General features: G+C 36.1%; 2 protein-coding genes across 2 annotated transcripts; both read left to right on the top strand.

Annotated features, from left to right (window-relative positions):
• The first annotated feature begins 4,711 nt into the window (after positions 1–4,711).
• On the top strand, positions 4,712–5,938 carry LOC110757628 (uncharacterized). Its single transcript, XM_021959309.2, has 3 exons — positions 4,712–4,828; positions 5,132–5,165; positions 5,340–5,938. The coding sequence occupies exons 1-3, from the start codon at positions 4,712–4,714 to the stop codon at positions 5,936–5,938; spliced, it is 750 nt and encodes a 249-aa protein (XP_021815001.1).
• An 8,415-nt stretch (positions 5,939–14,353) lies between these two features.
• LOC110757627 (uncharacterized) lies at positions 14,354–21,534 on the top strand. The gene is made up of 4 exons (XM_088248679.1): positions 14,354–14,428; positions 14,773–14,878; positions 15,153–15,737; positions 21,286–21,534. Exons 1-4 carry the CDS (start codon positions 14,354–14,356, stop codon positions 21,438–21,440), a joined length of 921 nt encoding a protein of 306 aa, XP_088104805.1. The 3' UTR covers positions 21,441–21,534.
• The last annotated feature ends 2,443 nt before the right edge of the window (positions 21,535–23,977 follow it).

The raw sequence follows: 23,977 nt of genomic DNA, 5'->3' as shown, positions 1-23,977 counted from the left end.
ATTTACTACTATATATATGGCAGCCTTGTTGTCACAATAAAGTGTACTAGGAAAGGAATGTGATATACCAAGATCTTGTAAAAGATATCGTAGCCATTGTAGTTCACATGTAGCTACTGCCATTGCCTTATACTTGGCTTCTGATGAGGAACTAGATACTATGGGCTATTTTTTGGTTTTCCATGAAATTGGACTTGTTCCGAGAAACACACAATAACCCGTTGTTGATCTTCTTGTCATGGGCCAACTTGCCCAATCTGAGTCACAGAAGGCTTGCAATTTTAATTCATTATGAGAGGATAATAGAATACCTTGACCTAGTGATCCCTTTAAGTAATGAACTAAACGTGTGGCAGCTTTCATATGTGGTTGGAGTGGTTGGTGCATGAATTGGCTGAGGACATTAACTGCAAAAAGAATATCTGGTCTTGTAACATTTAGATAAATAAGTCTTCCAATCAAGCGGCGATATGAGGCTGGATTGTTGAGTAGATTGCCATCAATATTGTTGAGCTTTAGATTTTCTTCCATGGGAAAAGGCTCAGGTTTAGCTCCCAATAAACCTGCGTCTTTGATAATATCCAAAGCATATTGTCGTTGGTTCAAACAAATGCCTCTTCGTGATCTTGACACCTTAATCCCAAGGAAATATTTGAGATTGCCCAAGTCTTTTAGCTTGAATCGCTGATGTAGAAAGTTCTTAAGCTTGGAAATCTCATTTGCATCTGAACCTGTGATAATTACATTATCGACATACACTAGTATAAACACTGAGGAGATACCTTTGTGTTTATAAAACAGAGAGTAGTCGGCTTTGGATTGAATGTAACCAGCGTCAAGAATGGCCTGTGAAAATTTGGCAAACCATTGCCTAGAAGCCTGCTTAAGTCCGTAGAGCGATTTATGTAACTTGCAAACAAGATTCTCCCCCTTACGGACATAACCTAGTGGAGGCTGCATATAGACGTCTTCATGTAAGTCACCATGCAAAAAAGCATTGTTGACGTCTAATTGATGAAGAGGCCAATCCTTGGAGGCCGCAATGGTAAGCAAAACCCGAACAGTGACCAATTTTGCAACGAGAGAGAAAGTCTCTTTGTAATCAACACCCTCTAGTTGAGTATAGCCTTTAGCAACGAGGCGAGCTTTAAACCGCTCGATGGTACCATCTGAATTTCGTTTGACTTTGTATACCCATTTACAACCAATGGGGTGTTTGTTGGCAGGGAGAGCAACAAGGGACCAAGTGGAATTTGATTCGAGAGTGTGGAGTTCATCACGCATGGCATCACACCAATGGGGAATACGAGAGGCCTGTGAATAGGAAGTAGGTTCCTCTACAGTAGAGATAGAGGCTAAAAAAACATTGTGAGGGTGAGAAATATTAGAATAAGTGAGATAATGAGAGAGAGGGTAACGGGTACCTTTGTTAACCGAAGATGGAGTGACATGGGTATTGTAACAGTGGTAGTCGAGGAGCTTGATGGGTGGTCGACGTATACGAGGTTCAAGATCAATTGCTGGAGAAGTTGGCGAAGGAGTGGAAGGATTAGTGGTTGGATGGGCAAGGGGTGTGATGTTATTGGTTGGAGTCAATGTAGGGATAATATGGGATGGGGTGGAAGGATTAGTAATTGCAGATGTAGAGGAAGGGGGTGATGGATGGGTAGGAATAGAAGGTGATGAAGAGGGTGAAGATGTGAGATCATGTGGTGTTGGTCTATAGGTGTAGGAGTGGGTGCAGCATAAGGAAAAGATGGAGGGGTTTCAATATCATAGGTATCTGTAGGTAGTGTAGGCATATTTGGAGGTGAAAAAATGGTATGATCATGAGTGGAAGGTGTTGTTTCATAAGGAAAATGGTTTTCAAAAAACTGGACACCCCGACTAATAAAAATTTTATGGGTGGAATAATCATAAATTTTGTAACCTTTTTGATTGTGGGGATAACCAACAAAAATTCCAGGTGTGGCTCGTTTGTCAAATTTGTGTGCTTTGTGTAAGACATTGTTGGCAAAGCAAAGACAACCAAAAACTTTTAAGTGTGTATAGGTTGGTGGTTTACCAAATAAAATTTCATAGGGTGTTTTACCTTTTAAAACCTTACTTGGTAATCGATTGATGAGATATGTAGCTGTCAAGATGCATTCTCCCCAAAATTGGAGAGGTAGATGAGATTGAAAACGGATGGATCGGGCCACATTGAGAAGAAGGTGCAAAGAGTACATAAAGGAAAAGGAGTTCTAGCATGTTTTTCTAATGGACAAATCAAATAAGTATCCTTATTAAAACAAGAAACAGAATCTGAAAGGTGCGAAATCTTGGATTGAACCATATGGGAGGGATGGCCTAAATGCCAATGCCAGAGATTAAAGGTTGTAGATGTGACGGTGGAAACAATGGGAGCATCTTCGGAATCCAAGTAGTAGAGACCACCATGCACACTACCCTTGCCAATCCTCTTCTTCGTAACTAGGTCCTGGAAAATGCATTCATTAGGATAAAATGTGACGGAACAATTTAAGGACTTGGTAATCTTATGAACATACATTAAATTGAATTGAAAAGAAGGTGCAAAGAGTACATTTTGCAAGGGTAATGTGGGGGATGGACTTGACTGGCCTATATGTGTAATAGATGTTGTTTGGCCAGTGGGTAATTTGACTGGTGCACAAGTAACGGGTGTTTTGGTATGAAATAATTTTGAATTTGATATCATATGGTCAGTGGCACCCAAGTCAATAATCCAAGTAGAGGAATTGAAACTAGAAGTTAGGCCACATGAAATACCTGAAAAATTATTTGCCAAAGGACTACTTTTACCATTGGAAACCATGGAAAGAAAATTTTGATATTCCTCTGGAGTGAGAGTGACGCCGGTGTTGGATGGTGATGGATTGGCATGCATAGCAGCAGTGAAGGGAGGTTTATTGGATCTATTCTAATTATTCATGCTAGATGCATGGTTCATGTTCGACTGATTTCTGGTGGATTGATCTCCCGTAGACTGATTGCCCTGTCTCCTTTTGTATCGGCAATGAGAGTCGGAGTGCCCATCCTTGTCACAGAAATCACAATGATATTTTGAAGGATCTTTGTTCCTGCAATGAGATTCAATATGACCATCTGCTCCACAAAAATCACAATGATATTTTGGTTTGGATGATGAACGAGAAATAGCAGCCAAGGCAAATTGATCTGGTATTTGTATAGTTGATGAACTCAATGAACGTTGACGTTCATCCTGTAAAATAAGAGCATGGGCCTTAGTAACTGTGGGTAATGGTTCAATCAATAGAATATTGCTTCGAACAGTAGAATAAACTTCATTAAGGCCTGTGAGGAATTGCATGAGTCTCTGCTCCTCTAAGATATCATTACGAGAGTTGGTGGCACCACAGGAACAAGGAGCCACAGATGTGTACGATGAGAGTTCATCCTAAAAACCTTTGAGGACAGTGTAATAGGTTGACACAGAAGACGTCCCTTGGTGGTGATTAGATATACTTCGATGTATCTCAAATATGCGTGGAGCATTTTTTTTGCGAAAAACGTTCCTTGAGATCAGTCCAAACATCAAGCGCACTCTCGGTATAAATGACGCTATTGGAGATCTCTGCAGAAAATGAATTGACAATCCAAGAATTCACCATACTGTTGCAGCGAATCCATTGGTCATAATATGGGGATGCTTTTGTAGGCAAGGTCAAGCTTCCATCAATGAATCCAAGTTTATTCTTGGCTTCCAGAGCTCTGCGTATAGCTCGACTCCAGGCAGGGTAATTATCTCCGATAAGAGGTTTGGAGACAATAATAGCGCCAGGGTTGTTTGAATGATGAAGGTAAAGTGGTGAAGAAATTGCATAATCAGGTATTGAATTAGTTTCCTGGTTGACGGATTTTTGTGTTTTCGGTGTGACACTGCTTTCTTCAGTATTTGTCATGATGAAGATTGCAGGAAGAGCAAAGAGGGATCAGACGTTTTGCTCTGATACCATATAAGAAAATATGGTGAATGTTTTCTGTATTGATCACTGTACAAAGATTACAAATATATAACAAAGCTTAAGGAATACAAAAGGAAAGAAATCTCCAAATCCTATGTCTAAGGTAATTACACAGAAAAGGAAAAGAATTGATGTCCAAGTAAGACAGCTATACAACGTTAACTTCAATCTAAAGTCTTCCTTCTATTAAGCCTTGATTTCTAACAGTTCGGCAGTTAGGGATCTCGAATGGGTTTGGTGTTGTGTGATAGAGTGTATTAAGGTGCACCAAGGGTATTTTTGGTAGTTAAATGGGGTGTAATTAGTTAATTTTACATTTTGATTTAAATATTAGGGTGTGCTTTAAATCACATAGTATACTCAGTTAATTTTAAGGTTCGTTTAACAACCTAAGTGCATTATCACAAAGTCTTTCCATCCAAGTCAAACTCCAGCAAAAATATTTCCATGTTTAATTGGCAAAGGGAATCAATTAATTAGCAGATAAGCTATTCTAATACCATTTGATCTTAAACACGTGGCATTATAAGGTTAAAAACAAAGTTCAGCTAGGATCCTGTTTAATTTAAACTTGGCAGATTTATATTTAACTCTAAGAAGAAGAGAAAAACGAGGACACTTTTTATATAAAGGGGAGTTTTACATAAAATTAGCCAGGAAATTGGCCATTGACCAAAAACAAAACCAGAAAATTGATCGGAGCCATGGACTCGTCGCGACGTCAAGTCGATCGTCACCCATTGAATTGGGTACGGCTTATGAGTCGTTTATCCTCAAGGGAAATGGTTATGTTTGGTTTTAAGGGTTTGAAGGAAACAAAGGTGAAACCCAAAACCCTAATTTTTATGTTTGATTACTTGGAAAGTGTAGGAACAGGAAGGAAATTTGATTTTTTTTTTGTTTTTCTTAATGGGTTTCTTTAGTTGTATGTGAGCTGTTAGTGAAGTGCACTGTTTGGATGAGTTGGTTTGTGCGTCTAGGGATTTAGGAATTTGGAAACACAAATAACAATGAGCAACTGATGATGATATATTTTATTGGTAGAAAGAATTAGGAATTTGAGAAATTTTCTGGTGTCTTCAATTGTGGGTTTCTGATCTAAATTCTTTCTTTTGTATGATCAGCTGGATGTTGGAGAACCAGCTGTTACTCCCAAAGGTAAAATGCATATATACATCAAAACCAAATATATTAATTAGCTTCATGCATATATATATATATATATATATATATATATATATATATATTGAGATGCATTTGATCTTATTCTAGTTTTGTTTTCTTACCCTATTCTTGTTGTGTTGTCATGTTCATGTTCTGCTAATGATGAAGTAATTGTTGCCGTCGACAATCTTCGTTTAGATGGGAAGAACTACAGTATTTGGTGTTATAGGATGCTTTTCTATGTCCTGAATGGTCTTACACGTGTGCTCTATGCGCCATGGCCAAGATTTCTGGTAGAAACCGAAGCAAGTGTTGAAGAAATTGCTATATCAAGGGCTGCTGAAGAGATATGGAACAAGAAAGACTCCCTGTGTTTTCATACAATCTTGAACCATCTATCTGATGATCTCTTCCTTCATTACTCAAAGAGGGGGAAGAAAACAAGTGCTAAGCAACTGTGGCATGAGCTACAATCGAGGTTTGGAGAACACGATTCTTGCATTCCAGATTACCTGGAATATCATTTCCTTGAAGAGGAACCAATGGTGGAGCAAGTTGAAGAACTGAATGCAAGGTTCAAAGAACTGTTTAAATGTGAAGAAATGGCGATAGATGAGGAATTTCATGTGAATACAATAATCTCCAAACTCCCCCCCTCTTGGGAGGATGTGCGCATCGAGTTGATGCGTGAGGATGAGGAGGAGCATCTGTCTCTTGCAAAGCTGATGGATCGCTTGGAGGTTGAAGAACAATCACGCATCAATTAATTAATCACAAGGAAAGGAAAGTAGTAGTAGACTATAGTAGTATTAGTAGCAAGTTTGGTTTTTGGGATATATGGCAGGTAGAAAGTAGTGTATGATCGATCCATGTCCGTCCTTAGTTTTAAGGAATTAGGGCACAAGCCACACCACCACCTGCTGGGATTTTATGTTTCCATGCTTTGATTTTGTTATAAAATTGATTACATTATTTTTATTCAATTGCTCTCACTATTTAACCAATCACGTATTTGTCATTGTAATCACCTATTGAAAAAAAGAACAAGTGTCACAAAAAGGATATTACCCTTTATTTTTTGTTGTAATTCAACCTCAATACTATTTTTTATTTATCCCAAACCTCAATACTACTGAGGTTACCCAAGTTTTTGAACATGCGATTAATGAGGGGAAAAGTATCTGCAATTTTGCATTTTATACTTAATTGCTTAAAATAATGCAAATGATCTACTAGTGTAGTGGTTTGGAGCAATTGCTCCCTCATGAAAGGTCACGGGTTCGAGTTCTAGTATACGTGTAGTGTATGAGTTTAGTATGTTATCGTCCTTCTCAATAGGAAATGTCTTTAAAAAAATGAACTACCTATTGACTACAAACCAAAGCTCCCTAAAAAAAACTAATAAAATATTTTTTAAAAATATAATTGAAAATTAAGAAAAAGAATCCCCCAACGATTAAAATAAACAAATAATGACGGAGATAATAGAGATGTTGTTGGTTAGGGAATGCTTTGTATTTTTCTCAATCTTTGTTGTGGGTTATGGTTGGGTATTGATTTGTTTTGAGTTTTTACAAGTTGGGGTTGTGATTTTTTTGGTGGGTGTAACGAGCAGGAAGAGGTGGGTGGGTGGGTGGGTGGTGTCAGGTTGGTTGGGGTGTGGAGAAGTTCTAGGAGGTAGGGAGCCGCGTCGGAGGGGGCTGAGGGGTACGAAAAGGGTTTTCTGTGCTTTTTAATTATTATAATTTTATGTTTTTTACTTTATTTTTTTTTTCTCAAAATTTTAATTATTGTTTAGGTGGAAAATGAACAAATTGCCTCACATGCTTGGTACATGATATTTTTAACGAAAAAAATTGATGGAATGTGAGGAAAATTAATTGTAAAGGGAAATTGGATAAAAATTAATTGTGAGATCCTTAATTTTTTTTTTTCATTAAAAAAAAAAGAGAGAAATAGGTGATAAATCGAAAGTTAGGTACAAGTTCAGGAAGTAAATGAATAGTTTAGCCATTTTAAATTGGATTTTAAATTTTTTTTTAGTATTTTAATCAATTAAGTATTAAAAAAGTGAGTCCCATATATGCCGAATCATCACTTAACAGCAAGGCTTAAGGGCATAGTCACATTACAAAAAATTTACAAACATAGGATCTTTATTGTCAAAATTGAAAATGCCGGGACAAGCACATGCCTTAAGGTTAAGTGGACATTGGAGCGGCAGTTGGAAGAGAGTAATAATAATGATGGAAAAGAGAAGCTTCGCATTATGTGCTGATGTATGTCTTCACCTTCACTCCTCTCAGTAGTAGATAAAAAGAATATTTCTTTAAAAGATATTCCTAGTTGAAACCATCTATTTTCTGTTTGTGTATGTATAATCTTGTACCCCATGAGATAAAATACTAATTGTATTTGCATATCTATGACAACATTCACATGTGTTGTTAATTTTTCGAATAGGACTATCTATTAACTGATCTAATAAGAATTTCTATCATTACGTGACCATTTCCAAATAATGCAAAGGATTCCAAAATTAAAAAACACTGCTCAAATGCCCAAGAATCATATCCATACTGAATTTGGTTTTATCTCAGCAGCAAGGTGAAGATCATACATGAAATGAAACAAAACACGAAATATCACCACATACAACTAACAAGAACAATAGAATCATTCTCAATACATTGTTAACTGCCTATTTAACTAAGGATGTTCATTTTTTTTTTCAAAAAAACAAGACTAATGATATCCCTTTGCACTGTTAAGGGCCAGGTTCTCAATTTCAGTTTCAGGTTGCCTATTTTATCCAAAGACGAAATCTTTCACACAACTTTCAGCAGACTCTGTCGCCCTCTTAATCTGCCATCACAAATTTGTGCCATTAGCCTTCGAAACACTTAACGTACACCAAGTATAGAAATTATTCAACAAAATCGATATCTATCAAAAGAACCAATGACAATCGCCAATTACATTGAAAGTTTTCTAAGACAGAGGAAAAAGGAACATGAAAAGAGAGAAGTCTCCGCTTAGCTAAAGGCATCCTGCCTTATAATATATATATGGAGAGACAAAACATGTTTTACATTAAACAATCTAGTCTTTAACTACCTAATAATACCTCAGCACTAATCTTAGCCATAATCTGTTTCAAAGGCCAAGATGCTATCCTTACAGACAGAAACAACAAATTTTTAAAAAAGACAATCAACAGCACCTCTAGCAGGCAAGCTACTTTGCAATAACGAACTCCTTTCATGTCTGCACCTATTTCTAAATTCTAACTCGGAAAATTTGTCACTGTTCCATTCAGCATCATATAGTTCTAGTTTCATGAACACTCCTACAAGCAGTCCACTACACAAACAGTTCACATGATCATTTTGATAATGAGATATGGCAACAGGTTAGCTAAATTATGTTTAACAAGCTAGAAGGACTTGGGTAGGATTAGCTTGGTGAAATCGGTGTCTTAGTGCTTTATCATATTTGTTTACATCTATTACATTATTTACTTATTGTTAATATACTTGCTTAATTACATTTTCTCCATCATAACCTCTTATCGTATGATTCAAATATAATTAGAAATAAATCACTATAGTATTTAATAGATTAACTTGATCCATGTTGGAACGATACTCTTTTTACTACTATACTAATTTGAGCGATATTGTTCACTTGCAATTAATCACATCAGAGCAACCTACAGCTCCATCACTATCATACTTGCCTTTATTTGGGCATATATAAATGGGTGATCTAGAATATTGTTCACTTGCAAAGAATATGTGGATTGTTACGATGAGACATATCATCTGATTCTTTCATTCTCTCTTCGTATCTAGGTTTCTCTTAATATTTTCTTTTAGTTCCACTGCTTCTCTATTAGTATAAATTTATCTGACATGCCGCCAATTGGAAGTAGAAAAAAAAAAAGAGTAATGTTGTGGGTTTGATACATTTGTTCGCATTGAGGCTGCACTTAAGTTTTGATTTAGTGATTGTCTATTGTTTACTTTAATGTTGGAGGCTTTTCAATTAATTGGTCACTAATTGTGTGATTGGAAGAATTAGGTTGAGACTGGAAAGGAGATGCCTACTAAATAGCTTCCTCTAATAAGTGCCATAAATTACATTGTCGACTCGAAGGTTATGGTTTGTGTAGTCTTTAATGTTTTCCACAAATCTTAATGGGTTCTTAGCCATCTAAATCCATAACTAGGAATAGAGTAGGTTGATGGTAAGGAACACAACTAATATAACTCGGAAAAGAGTATTAGTGAGGTAAGGAAAAACAATTATCAACATGTCACTACTAAAAAACTGGTCAAAAACCACAAACTTAAGAGCACACATATAGGTATGGTGCCCTTTTCTCTAACATTGAGCACAAATAAGTTTTATTCCTGCTCTTTTTGTATAAAACACAAATAATTGTGTTAAATCAATTTACACAAAGCACAAATTTTTATTGGACACAAAGAATTGTGCCAAATGTCAATTTAATGTAAATGATAAATACCATCTGATAAATTATTCAGAAAAAGTAAGATCATTTACTTGTGTAGACACAAATAATTGTGTTTTTATCTGACAGATGTGACAACGCTAAAACACAAAAACTACATTTGTACCCTGTTATTTCTATTTTTTTTTCTTTACACAGCCCAGTTATTTCTTTATATTCTATTAGTGTACTTTTTATCTTCAAAGTTAAAAAAGAACAAAAGAAAAAATAAATATGTTTTATTTTTAATTGATAGCAAAGTTTAAAAACACACGCCTCCCCTAAACTTTTCCAACCCTAGAAAATATCTAACCCATCCTTTCTTCTTTATTCAAGCCTTCTTTCTCCCCCCAAAAGAACTTGTTAAGAACTTCTCATCGGTTCTCTATCCCCTCCCCTAAAGAACCTCCCAGTCGTTCTTCTGTCGCATCTACCCCTCTCTCTGTCTCGCTGCTGCCTCCAAATCAGATCCACTCTATTGCCCAAATCTACCGACTCCATCTCCTTTCATATTTTTTTCTGATAGCTCTTTCCCTCTATCTCCATATCCTTGAAGTGGAAAATGCAAATCAGACCCTTGATGTCAAGCTTTGGTGGGTATGGGTTCTCGGCGACTGGGAGATGGGGTTGCCGCGACGGTGGCCACGATTCTAATGCTCCAAGTATTACAAAACCGAGGCATTAGAGGCCAAGCAATCCTGAGATGTTCTACAGGGCAGCAACCCGTGTTTTTCAATTTTGAATTTCATTTAGGAATGGGTGGGTGATACTCTTACGGAATTTCAATTAATGTTATTGTTATTTGATTTGGTTGTTTTTGGTTTCTTAAGTTTGATGTATTTAGTGATTTTCCTTGGTTCAAAATTTGGTTGTTTGGTTCTTGTGAAAATATTCTATCATTGCATTTGTATGCTATTCGGAGCATCTGGATCTACTAATTTGCTGAAATTTCAAATTCAATGTGATTGTTTATTCGTAATTTTTTTCATGTTTGCAATTTTGGGTGTAAATATTGCTTCAGTGAAAAAAAAAAGGGGTCGGAATCCAGCCTAAGCGAGTGAGCAACTGGGTTGTAATATTTTTTTTTAAATAAAATATATAGCATTGAGCACGATTCTAAAGTTGTGTCTGTCTTTGTACATATGTCTAATCAGTTCATAAAATGACTGAGGCAGCTTGTCAGAATACAACCACAAATACTTTTTTTTCGTGCTTTATATTGTCTGACACGAATTTGTGATTCGTGTCCTATAGTAATAGAAACCCCTATAGAAAACACCGTCAACTTAAAGGTCGCTGCATTGTGGCTTTTGGACATAGAGCACAGTTATTTGTGCCTCTTGCAGTTAAGAGCACAAATAAAAATGGTGCCCAAAGCCACATATTCTAGTAGTGTGTTATGTAAATTAGGATTAACAAGTTAGAAGGATTTGGGTGGGATTAGCTTGGTGAAATCGTTGCCCTAGTACTTTATCATATTTGTTTTCATCTATTATATTATTTACTTATTGTTAATTTACTTTCTTGATTACATTTTCTCCATCATAATCCTCTTATCGTATAATTCAAATATAATTAGAAATAAATCACTATAGTATTTAATAGATTAACTTGATCCATGTTGGAACGATACTCTTTTTACTACTATACTAATTTGAGCAATATTGTTCACTTGCAATTAATCACATCATATATGAAACACCAGAGCAACCTACAGCTCTATCACTATCATACTTGCCCTTATTTAGGCACAAATGGGTGATCTAGAATATGATTTATGCTGCCATGAGATTTGTATTACCCATGTTGACTCTATCCCTTACAATGATGACCAATGGATTCCTTGCTGGTGTTGATCTGGTTACGAAAGATCATATTTGGCTTTCCGACACTATTTTGGCCATCGATTCAACCTTCATCATCATCATATTATTGCTCATTGTTCCACTCGGGCCCCAATTTCCTCCAGGAATGTTGTAACTCGCTTCACCTTACTAGCCAACTTCACTCTGTTGATGACCGTAACTGGATATGACATCCACTTCGATCAAGAACAGATCCAAGATTCTAAAATAGATCTCTATTCCCTTGATTGGTATAATGCGATGATTATTTTTTCATATCCGTATGAAATTAGTCCAAAGAATATGTGGATTGTGACGATGAAAAATTTCATATCATTCTCTCATTCTCTATTAGTATTTAGGTTTCTCTTAATATTTTCTCGTAGTTCCACTGCCTCTCTATTAGTATAAATTTCTTTGATATGCCGCCAATTAAAAGAAAAAAAAAAGTTATGCTATGGGTTTGATACATTTGTTCGCTTTGAGGCTACACTTAAGTTTTGGATTACTGATTGTCTATTACTTTATTGTTTAAGGCTTTTCTATAATATTGTGAGCGCTTTTGGTGAAGTGCTAGTGTGAGTGCTTTTGGTGATGTCTAATAGCTTGTGCAACAGGTTGTGCTTAATTAGTCTAAACTGCAACTCCATGAACGTTTTCGGCAGTTTACCCTTCTTTCTATTTCTTGTCTGACCATATATATATTGTTTATACACTAGTTTTGATCAAATCTTGACTAGTTTTGGTCTCCATGCATCATGCATGCAAACCTTAATATTTAATCAAAATCGAGATTTGCCTTCAACAACTCTACTCAGGTAAATGACAATGAAGATTGAGATATTGCTTAAAATTTACAAATTTATTTATAGAGATCACTCATAGTTTATAACAAGTCTCTTTTTCGTAGTTTTTTCCCTTACTTTTGGCATATAAAGTAAATCTAGCCATTCTAAATTTTCATTTATGTATGTTTGTGTAAATAATCTCGCGGGAGAATATTCGCTTCTAGATCCTTCGCCCTTTGGTCTTCCTTCTCTCTCTTCCTCGATTCCTGTAAAAAAAGACCAGAGTAAATAGACCACACCCGGGAGGTGTTGGCCAAAGGCCCTCCAATGCCTAAGTTAGTTCAATTGAATCTATGTGAAATAATAGCTAAAAAGGGTATGAAGATTTCTCTAAGGTAAGAACTGGGTGTCCGGAGCCGTGTGTGGTGGCCGGAGCCGTGTGGAGAAAATATGGAGAGTGGAGAGTGGAGAGGGAGAGAGCTTCAGGTATTTTTCCCGGGTTTTGGAGCTAGGTTTAGAAGTACCTTGAATGATGAATGAAGTCATCTATTTATAGGAGCCTCGGGGCTAGGGTTTCGTAGAGAATAAACTCTTATTAGGAGGAGTTTAGGGGGGTGTATTCAATTTAGATTTCAAAAGATTTTAAAGAAGTTTAAAAGTTTAGGTGTATTCAATCATGATTTTATAAAAGTCTATTCAATTCTGGGTGTATTCAATTAAGATTTTTTAACCTCCATTCAAATTTGGATGTATTCAATCATGACTTTAAAAGACTTCATAAAAGTTTGGGTGTATTCAAAAACTCATTGATTTTAAAGAAAATACAAAAAGAAGTGGATTTCGTTTGATAATAGACTAATTTTAGGCCATGACAAATCTTTGCTTCCCCCCAGAGATTTTGATAGATATATTATTTTTATACTCAAGATATAATTTCACCACTTCTATTACCACCATTTTATCATGACTATTACCATAGCCGCCCCCGCCACCATCACCACCACCACAGTCATCGTCGTTGTCGCCACCACCACTGCCACCTCCACCACCACCCACCTTCGCCCCCACTATTAGCCCCACCTTCACCCCCACCATCACCACCACTACTGCCAGCACCATCACCATCACTGCCACTGCCACCGCCGCCACCTCCACCACCCTTACCCCTACCTCCACCACCCTCACTATTAGCCCCACCGTCACCACCACCACAACCACTGCCAGCATCATCACCATCACTGTCATTGCCATCGCCACCGCCATCGCCACCACCTCCACCACCTCACTGTTGCCGCCACCACCACTACCACCCCTAACTCCTCCACCACTACCTCCCCCACAAACCACCATCGCCACCACCATTGCCATCAAACTCAATTAAAATCTATACATGAATTTAGTCAAAATCTATGTGGAGTTTGTAGACTTCAGTCAAACTCAGTTAAATTCAATTAAACTCCATCAACTTTATAACTCTTTACCCACATTTGTAGAGATTGAGTCGGACTTGATTATATCTCTTTATTAGGATAATATCTAAATTAATGATATTATCTCATTAAATAAAGATAATATCCTATAATTAAGATATTATCCCTATTAATTAATTGGCCAAATTAATTAGTTCAATTAATTAATTAAGGGATAATCTTTTTTTCCACATGGCTTGCTGTGATTAGAGACGAAAATATTTGCTCCCACAATGTAGCTTTAGAAATAGGCATTTGATGCATGTAGCTAAATTTAGATTTGAGATGGTCTACAAGAAAATGAGCACTTTGCCACATCCACATCAAATTTGCGTCTATAAAATTGGTGAGATTCGTATTTTGGATTAAATTTAACAAACGACATGTTTAGAATTTAAATTATAGGGACTGAAGTAGAATTTGACTAAAATACCACCAACGACCTTTAGAATTTAAAGAAAACTTGAAAGTAGAATTTGACTAAAATATCACCAACCTTTAGAATATAATAAATAAAAGAGTATAATAGTTTCAGACTTTTCAAAGCATAAAAACAGTCGGAGACATGGACTCCGAGCGACTCGTAATCGATCCGTCTGCTATGGGCCGGAATGGTGGAGAAGGGCTGAAGGAGACGAAGGTGAAACCCTAATTTCTACGTTTGGTTACTTTGAAAGTGTAGGAAACGGAAAGAAAATTGAATTTTTCAATAATATATAGGTTTCTTTGGTTCTATGTGAGTGTTTAGTGAGTTGCACAATTAGGTTTTCTTCTTCTTTTTTAAGCAATAAAAATAAGTACTTTGTTAGGTTTCTAAAGCCCTCGGCTCTGGATTCTGTTTGGTGGATGAACACTTGCAGGCAAAAACAAGAGAAACTTAGATTCTATTGGATTATATTAATAGAAATTATATAGGAATTCCAGAACTTTTTGGTGTATAAATTTGTGGGTTTCTGATCTAAATTAATTCTTTTGTTTTATTAGGTACCAATACCAAAGAAGAGAATGATACTAACGAAGAGAATGAGATTGTTGGCGGAATTTGAAGAAAAATTTGAAGGAAGAGATGGAAAGCTGGTTTCTGCTTATGGTACCATACACCAATTTATCTTATTTATTGATCTTATTATTTTCTCGTGGCAATTTACTTACTCCTGGCCTTGGTTTAGGTTAGAAATGTGTATGAATTACTGTTTAATTATATTTAATGATCTCTTTCCCTGTATATGCATTCCCATATGACCTGAGTGTGTTCAAGACATTAATAAGTTGTTTGGTTGGCCTTCTCTCTTATGCTTTCTAACAGTTAAATGAACATTGGTTGGATTAATTTCAAGTGATTTGTATTGATGCTATGTTTTCAGTAATTTGGAAAGCATTAAGAGAGAGGACCCAAGACATGCATGAGGTCGCCAAGATTGAGTCAAAGTTGAGATCTGAGCATGCCAATGAGCAAACCGAAGATGGCATGTCTAATTCAACAGTGGCTGGTCTTGCTCCTCAAGAACTTGTTCCCATTGACCCTGTTCGTCTTGATGGGAAGAACTATCCGATCTGGGCTCGGCGAATGGAGTTTTTCCTCAAGGAATTAAAAGTTGAATATGTACTCTATGAGCCATGCCCTAGCATTATGCTAGGATCTGAAGCAACTACTGAAGAAACTGCTGAATCGAAGGCTGCTGAAGAGAAATGGATCAAGGATGACTTTATGTGCCTTCGCACCATCTTGAACTATCTATGTGATGATCTCCTCCATCGTTACGCAAAGAGAAAGAAAACTACAACTGCTAAACAACTGTGGGACGATCTAAAATTAATGTTCGGAACAAAGAGATCTCTGGTTAGAAAGTACATGGAATTTCAGATGGTTGATGAGAAGACAGTTGTGGAGCAAGTTCAAGAATTCAATCGCATTTTCGATGACGTTGTGGCTTCTGGAATGACGTTGAGTGAGAAATTTCATGTCTCTGCCATCTTAGCCAAGCTCCCAGCCTCTTGGAAGTACTCAACCATCAAGTTATTGACGGGGAAGGAGAAGCCTTTGACTTTAGAAGTGTTGATGGATAGTTTGAGGGTTGAAGAAGAGTACGTTTGCCTATGAACACATCGGAGGTTTTTGTTTTTGTTTTTATTACATGTAAGAAATTATTACGGTTTTTAGTTTATTTTATCAAAGACAAACAAATTAGCAAACAACATTAGGCCTGGCCGGGCTTAAAAAGCCCATCGGGCCGGGCCGGGCCGGGCCGGACCTAAATGGGCCTATTTTATTTTGTCTTTTTTTAAAATATGTATTTTTATTGTCAATTCTTTATTTATTTTTCTATGTTTTTGTGTGTTTCTATGTTTCCTCTTTTTTTTCATAGTTCTCTCTATTTACATTTGTCTATATGTTTATGTCTCCATTATTTTCTTTGTTCATAAATTCATAGTTCCCTTTTCTTTTTTTCCATAAATATAAAGATGTAGTTATACAACCCCATATTAATAAAATCATATTTTATCCCATACTTTATTTTTTTTAGTTCTTATAATGATAATAGATAATGATTTTTTCCATATTTCATTTAACTTGGGTTTTTATATATATTTATTTATATGTATGTGAGCCCGTGGGCCGGGCTTTTATGGGCGGACCGGGCAGGATTTTCTTGGGCTCAAATGAGCCGGACCTATGGGCCAGGCCGGGCTTTAGACACCCAAGCCCAAGCCCGGCCCACTCAACAACGGGTCAGGCCGGCCCATGGCCCATAACGGACCGGGTTGGGCTTTTTCTCAATGGGCTTGGCGGGCCCCCATCAGCCCATGAGCTCTCGGGCCTAATGATGACCCCTAAACAACATGACTGGAATTTCTAAAATTTAAAGTATGGAGATGGAAGGAGGAGACGAAGGTGAAACCCTAATTCCTATGTTTGGTTACTCTCTTTTTTAGGTCCGTTCTATGTGAGTTGTTTATTGAAGTGTACTATAGTTAGTGACTTTGTCTTTGCCTTTAGGAAATTACAATTTATTTGGACACTCAAATCAGTATATACAAGCCATAACAGTCCAGGGGACCGAACCCTAGCTTTTATACGGTGAAGATCTCTCATAGTTCCTTGCCTATAAAGGAATCCTCAAAGTCTATCCTTATCACCTCTTGTATCCATAACCTAATATAATAGGTATTCCATCTTGATATAGAACTTATCTTTACATACAAGTAACGGGCTAGTTGAGTTCTTGTTTACCTTGTATTCTTGGTTATCTAAGACTTGTAAATAAATGCAAGCTTAACTAGAGTTGTTACAGATCCGTCTTGATATTCAAAAGAATATGAACTTGGACAACCCATAGTTTCACAACATCAAAAACAACAAAGATTCCATGTTGTCAACACTACTCATGATCTAAATGAAAAAAGAAAACCCAATTTTAATATATTTAAATTAATCTAATTTAGGGAGAGGATGATTGGAACTTCGGTGCAAGGGCTTGGCCTCAATAACCAAAAAGTCTGGGGCGTTTGTAATTATTAACTCTAAAGAAGAATAATGTTATGAATTATCTCATACGTTCACTTATAGATAGCCAAAATTTAGCCCCCAAATTCATAAATGTCAGTTTTTTAAAAAACTTTTAAATATAACCAAAAACTCACTTAAATTGTCCTAAATGCCCTCTAAATTAAAACCTAACAAAAAGAGCGCTAATTGTCATGCTCTTCCAAGCTGTCGGCAGAGTACTGAGCACAAGGGCACTACCCTTAAGTGGGCTAAGCCTCACTTTCCCTCACCCTACCCTCAAACACAAGGACACTGCCCCTCGTCAATCGCTCTTAATGGATTTTCTTTGCAGCAGTTTTTAAGGGTTTGGATACATACATTTCATGGAAAACAATTATCGACAATTTCATGTTTTACACGCACCCACACTAGATGCATTTTTGTTTTTTTACTCTCTTTTTTTTAATGACATTTTGGCCAAATTTATGAATTTGGGGGCTAAATTTTGGCTAATTTTGATAAAAAAAATCTCGACTTGCAGTCGACTTGCACTCAAGGGAATGGCTTATGGGTCGTCTACGCTCAAGGGAACTGGTTATGGCTCGTAAGAAGGAAACAGAGGTGAAACCCTAGCTAATATTTATGTTTGGTTACTTGGAAGTCTAGGAACTTGAAGGAAATTATTTGATTCTCTTTTTTTCTTAATGGATTTCTTTAGTTGTATGTCAGTTGTTAATGAAGTGCACTCTTTTGCTGAGTTGGTTTGTGCGTCCAGGGATTTAGGAATTGGAAACTCAAATGACAACGAGAAACTGATGATGATATATTTTATTGATCATTAAGAATTTGAGAATTTTCTAGTGTCTTAATTTGTGGATTTCTTTAGCTAAGCGACTGTGGTGTGAGCTAAATTCGAGGTTTGGAGGACGCAAATCTCGAGTTCAAAAGGACATGGAATGTCATTTGCTCGAAGAAAAACCGATGGTGAAGCAAGTTGAAGAAATGAATTCAAGGTTCAAGGATCTGCTTTTTTTTTTTTCACAAAATGACGACAGATGAGAAATTTCACATTAATGAGCGAGGAGTAGCATCTTGAAGCTGACATGGATCGCTCTTGAAGGTTGAATTAACGAATTCAAAAGGAAGGAGAGGAAATTTGTAGTTTTTAGCTTGGACATGTTTTATTTTTAAATTAATTACTTTTTTTATATTCAATTGTTATGACTATTTATTTTAACTAATTACATATATTTGTAATCACCTACTGAATAACAGATATTGGATAAAAGAATAATTGTCACAAAAAGTGAAAATTCCAAGATTTACCCTTTTTTATTTTATAAAAGGCTATAGAATATTATCAGATCAATATAAATAAAGAGCACAAATGACACAAATTGTAAAGAGAGTCATCCCAATAACAATATGGGAGATATGGGTAAAACTTCTCTAGTGACCTAAGTCAGCCGAAAAGCTGAAACGATCTAGAGAGAATCACTCTCAAAAATAACTTTTCTATAACCCCTTTCAACGGCCATAATTTCCATGAATCTAGTCCAATAATTAGTCTAAAATTAACTGAGTACACCTTACTATTAAACTATTTATTGAATTATTAATTTACCATAATATGAATTGACCAAAAAGGATATATTGAATTATGAAACAAACGTAATTTTAATACATACTCTCCATATTCAACCCTAAGTACACCCTCAGAGTGTTTGGATAGATAAAAAAATAGTTGGAATTTAACAAAAACTTTGTATTTGAATCACACACGCCAAATGCCACGTTTGGATACCTTAAACAAGGAATGTTGAAATTATGTGTGGAATCTCTATTTATATTCGTTTGGTAGCTCGTTGGTTTTTCAGTTATCGGTGCCATTGTTTTTGGCTGTTAATTAAGCTGTTTTTGCATATTGTCTATTTGATGTTAACAGAAATTCTTCTCTTTGAATAGTCTTTGCTGGTTAATAACATTAAATTAATATGATCAGAAATTCCAGATTAGAGCCTTCCATTGCTTTTGAGTTTCCAAACTAGTTTTAAGTGTGGTTGATGATTTGTCCAAATATTTCTATACCTTGAATAAATTTTTTATTTGAGCTTTGGTTAGCCATCCTTGGTTTCGCTATAAAATGAATAAATTCATTCTTTCGTTTTGAGTCTTTCAGCACCTTATTAGCAAACACACAGATTGAAGAAAATTGGGCTAGCTGCCTCTGGCTATGTTGTCTTATAGTGATCATATATAATCTCATGCTTTTATGTTATATATGATCACTATACAATTTTAATTCACTTTTCTGCAATTGGTTCGGATCTTGCCCTGGCTTTGTGTGAGAGGCTCGATGTTTCCCATTTTGACCATGGCCTTGGCAAAGTGCTTGAAGAATGCAAAGGTGTGTTGTTTTGTAAAAGGTCGGCAGCAAGGTAAGTTTGGTGGTTTGATAGTGTTCGGCAGTTAGGGATCTCGAATGGGTTTGGTGTTGTGTGATAGAGTGTATTAGGGTGCACCAAGGGTATTTTTGGTAGTTAAATAGGGTGTAATTAGTTAATTTTACATTTTGATTTAAATATTAGGGTGTACTTTAAATCACAGAGTATACTCAGTTAATTTTAAGGTTCGTTTAACAACCTAAGTGCATTATCACAAAGTCTTTCCATCCAAGTCAAACTCCCAGCAAAAATATTTCCATGTTTAATTGGCAAAGGGAATCAATTAATTAGCAGATAAGCTATTCTAATACCATTTGATCTTAAACACGTGGCATTATAAGGTTAAAAACAAAGTTCAGCTAGGATCCTGTTTAATTTAAACTTGGCAGATTTGACTCTAAGAAGAAGAGAAAAACGAGGACACTTTTTATATAAAGGGGAGTTTTACATAAAATTAGCCAGGAAATTGGCCATTGACCAAAAACAAAACCAGAAAATTGATCGGAGCCATGGACTCGTCGCGACGTCCAGTCGATCGTCACCCATTGAATTGGGATCGGCTTATGAGTCGTTTATCCGCAAGGGAAACGGTTATGTTTGGTTTTAAGGATTTTAGGGAAACAAAGGTGAAACCCAAAACCCTAATTTTTATGTTTGGTTACTTGGAAAGTGTAGGAATAGGAAGGAAATTTGATTTTTTTGTTTTTCTTAATGGGTTTCTTTAGTTGTATGTGAGCTGTTAGTGAAGTGCACTGTTTGGATGAGTTGGTTTGTGCGTCTAGGGATTTAGGAATTTGGAAACACAAATAACAATGAGAAACTGATGATGATATATTTTATTGGTAGAAAGAATTAGGAATTTGAGAAATTTTCTGGTGTCTTCAATTGTGGGTTTCTGATCTAAATTCTTTCTTTTGTATGGTCAGCTGGATGTTGGAGAACCAGCTGTTACACCCAAAGGTAAAATGCATATATACAACAAAACCAAATATATTAATTAGCTTCATGCATATATATATATTGAGCTGCATTTGATCTTTCTAGTTTTGTTTTCTTACCCTATTCTTGTTGTGTTGTCATGTTCATGTTCTGCTAATGATGAAGTAATTGTTGCCGTCGACAATCTTCGTTTAGATGGGAAGAACTACAGTATTTGGTGTTATAGGATGCTTTCCTATGTCCTGAATGATCTTACACGTGTGCTCTATGCGCCATGGCCAAGATTTCTGGTAGAAACCGAAGCAAGTGTTGAAGAATTTGCTATATCAAGGGCTGCTGAAGAGATTTGGAACAAGAATGACTCCCTTTGTTTTCATACAATCTTGAACCATCTATCTGATGATCTCTTCCTTCATTACTCAAAGAGGGGGAATTACTCAAAGAGGGGGAAGAAAACAAGTGCTAAGCAACTGTGGCATGAGCTACAATCGAGGTTTGGAGAACACGATTCTTGCGTTCCAGATTACCTGGAATATCATTTCCTTGAAGAGGAACCAATGGTGGAGCAAGTTGAAGAACTGAATGCAAGGTTCAAAGAACTGTTTAAATGTGAAGAAATGGCGATAGATGAGGAATTTCATGTGAATACAATAATCTCCAAACTCCCCCCCTCTTGGGAGGATGTGCGCATCGAGTTGATGCGTGAGGATGAGGAGGAGCATCTGTCTCTTGCAAAGCTGATGGATCGCTTGGAGGTTGAAGAACAATCACGCATCAATTAATTAATCACAAGGAAAGGAAAGTAGTAGTAGACTATAGTAGTATTAGTAGCAAGTTTGGTTTTTGGGATATATGGCAGGTAGAAAGTAGTGTATGATCGATCCATGTCCGTCCTTAGTTTTAAGGAATTAGGGCACAGGCCACACCACCACCTGCTGGGATTTTATGTTTCCATGCTTTGATTTTCTTATAAAATTGATTACATTATTTTTATTCAATTGCTCTCACTGTTTAACCAATCACGTATTTTGTAAAATCACACCAAGCTCCACAACTCTTGAGCTTTCTCTCTTCCCTCCATCTTTCTAAGTTTTAATTTCTGTTTTTAGTTTTATTTTATTATGGGGAACTAACTCCCTAGCTAAGGCTAGGGAGAAAGCTTTTAATATAAGTGTGTAATTTTTATTAGTTTGATCCAAACTTAAGCTTTAATGTGAATTTGTAGTTTTTGTTCAAATGGAATTTGTAGTTTTCTTTTTAATTAATTGATGAATGTTTGATAATCTATTTCATGGGTTCAATCATGTTTTTCCATTGTGTAGTAAAAACTCTCATGCTTTTAAAAGAGAAGAGAATTACTAAAGATTAATAGAATTTTGATGAAGATTATTTTTTGATAGTTTGTTGCCAATGGTACAAGTTATGCTTAGAATACTTCTAAAGGAAATTAAAAAGGGCTTTAATTATTTTGAACAACTACAAAGGAAAATATTTTGTGGATCAAATTATTAAGAGTTGCATGCTTATGTTAAAAGTGGAACCCCAATGCCTTAGTGTTTTAATCTATTAAATTTTCTCTAAATCAAATCTTGCATAAATCTACTTTTCAATCATAATTGTTCTTTTTCAGCTCTGCTATCTTTACACCGCTCTCTGTGGATACGACACTCGGACTTCCGAGCTACACTGCTATACGACACATCCCTTGGGTTTTGCAAAGTGGTGCGAACAAAAATTATCAATTCTCTTCGCCCAACCTTCGAGGTGGAGAGTCTTCAGGAGGAAATTCTTTACAATATCTAGTTCGGCCTTTTTTTCATGAGGCATGCCAAACCACTAGGTACAAAATCTATCACAAACACCTGCAGGTTCATATGACAATCAAAGCTATCATAACACCAAAATTTCTCATATTAGTCACTCGGTTTCATTCTATTTACAAAGGGTTCCCACTATCTTTCATTCTGTTATATGCATGTATTTCACCTTTAGCTAGCTTAGCATAAGTTGTTAGGTTGATAAATTTTTAATTCAATTAAATTGAAGTTGAATTTAGATTATAGGGTACACAATCCATAAGCCGATGTGAAACTAGTGTCAGCGTTTACATTACAACACGGACAGAAGCTTGGGCTCATCTTGTCCAGGTTGGTGGAGCCCATCTCTTGCCATGGCAAGATTTATGCGCTTGGAGCTGATTTTGAGGCCTAGGGGGCGTTTTGCCTTAGCTACGCTGCTGGGGTGGAAATGCTCTAATAGTAGTGTTAAGGGTGTACATCAATTCGAAACCAATACAATTTAGTCAATCTACATCCGATCCAATATAGATTGGATTGTGATTTTTTCAATCCAATCCAATCATATTAGATGTTTAAATCCGATTTGATCCGATCCAATTGATATTGGATTGGATTGGATTGGATGATCAGTTTTGACAATAAAACAATACAATAATGAAATATTAAACATTTATCCTTATGTTTAATATAATCAAACATATTAATAGACATAAATGTAAAATATAAATGAAATATTAGAGAAAATTATTTTGATTATATAATATATTAAACATAACTCCATTAAATGATTTAAAATATTCATAGCATTTTCAACGACAAATACCTACATAAGCAAAATAAGTATCAAACTAACTAGATTGGATTCTCATTAGCAAATCTGTCATCCGATCCAATTATGCCAGTTTTGAAAATTACGAATTCAATCCAATCCGCTAAATCTTCGAAACTAATTAAAATTGAATTAAATTGGGTTGAATTGGTCGATTTAGGTGGATTGGATTGAATTGGATCTTGTACACCCCCAAGTGGGGTTATTAGGGTTTGCTGTGGTCTGGGCTGCTGTTAGTGAGCTTATTTCTTCTTGTTTTTTTTAAAAGGGACAAAGGCTTATTTCTGCTTGTAATACGGTTGGGCCTTGTGTCTTTATCTTTGGGCCTAGTCTTTTTCGGATGTAATGTTTTTCAGTCTTCAAAAAATTAAAAGTATTGTCAACTCTCACATGTGGGTCATGTGCTCTGCTTGTAAACGCTCACACTTTTCGGAAAATTGCACACCACATTGAATTATTCATCACATCAAGGAGCCATGCATGCCATGCCACGCATGCAACTTATTCGTTGGTCGCTCATCTGTTTGTCGTAAAAGTTAGAAATACAAACTTTTTGCCTTCACTCGTATTATAATAAGTTGACGGTCATATTCTTAAGCGTTAAGTGTTGCGGGTTTTGAGTCCACGCATGCAACCTATTCTTAAATGTTGCGAGTTAAAATTGAAACTTAAAAGTATGCATAATTTTAAG

The sequence above is a fragment of the Prunus avium genome, chromosome 2 (genome assembly GCF_965620075.1).
Source record: "Prunus avium chromosome 2, drPruAviu1.hap1.1, whole genome shotgun sequence".
Taxonomy (NCBI): domain Eukaryota; kingdom Viridiplantae; phylum Streptophyta; class Magnoliopsida; order Rosales; family Rosaceae; genus Prunus; species Prunus avium.
Note: the sequence above shows the minus strand (reverse complement) of the source record. Positions and strands in the feature narration are given on the sequence as shown.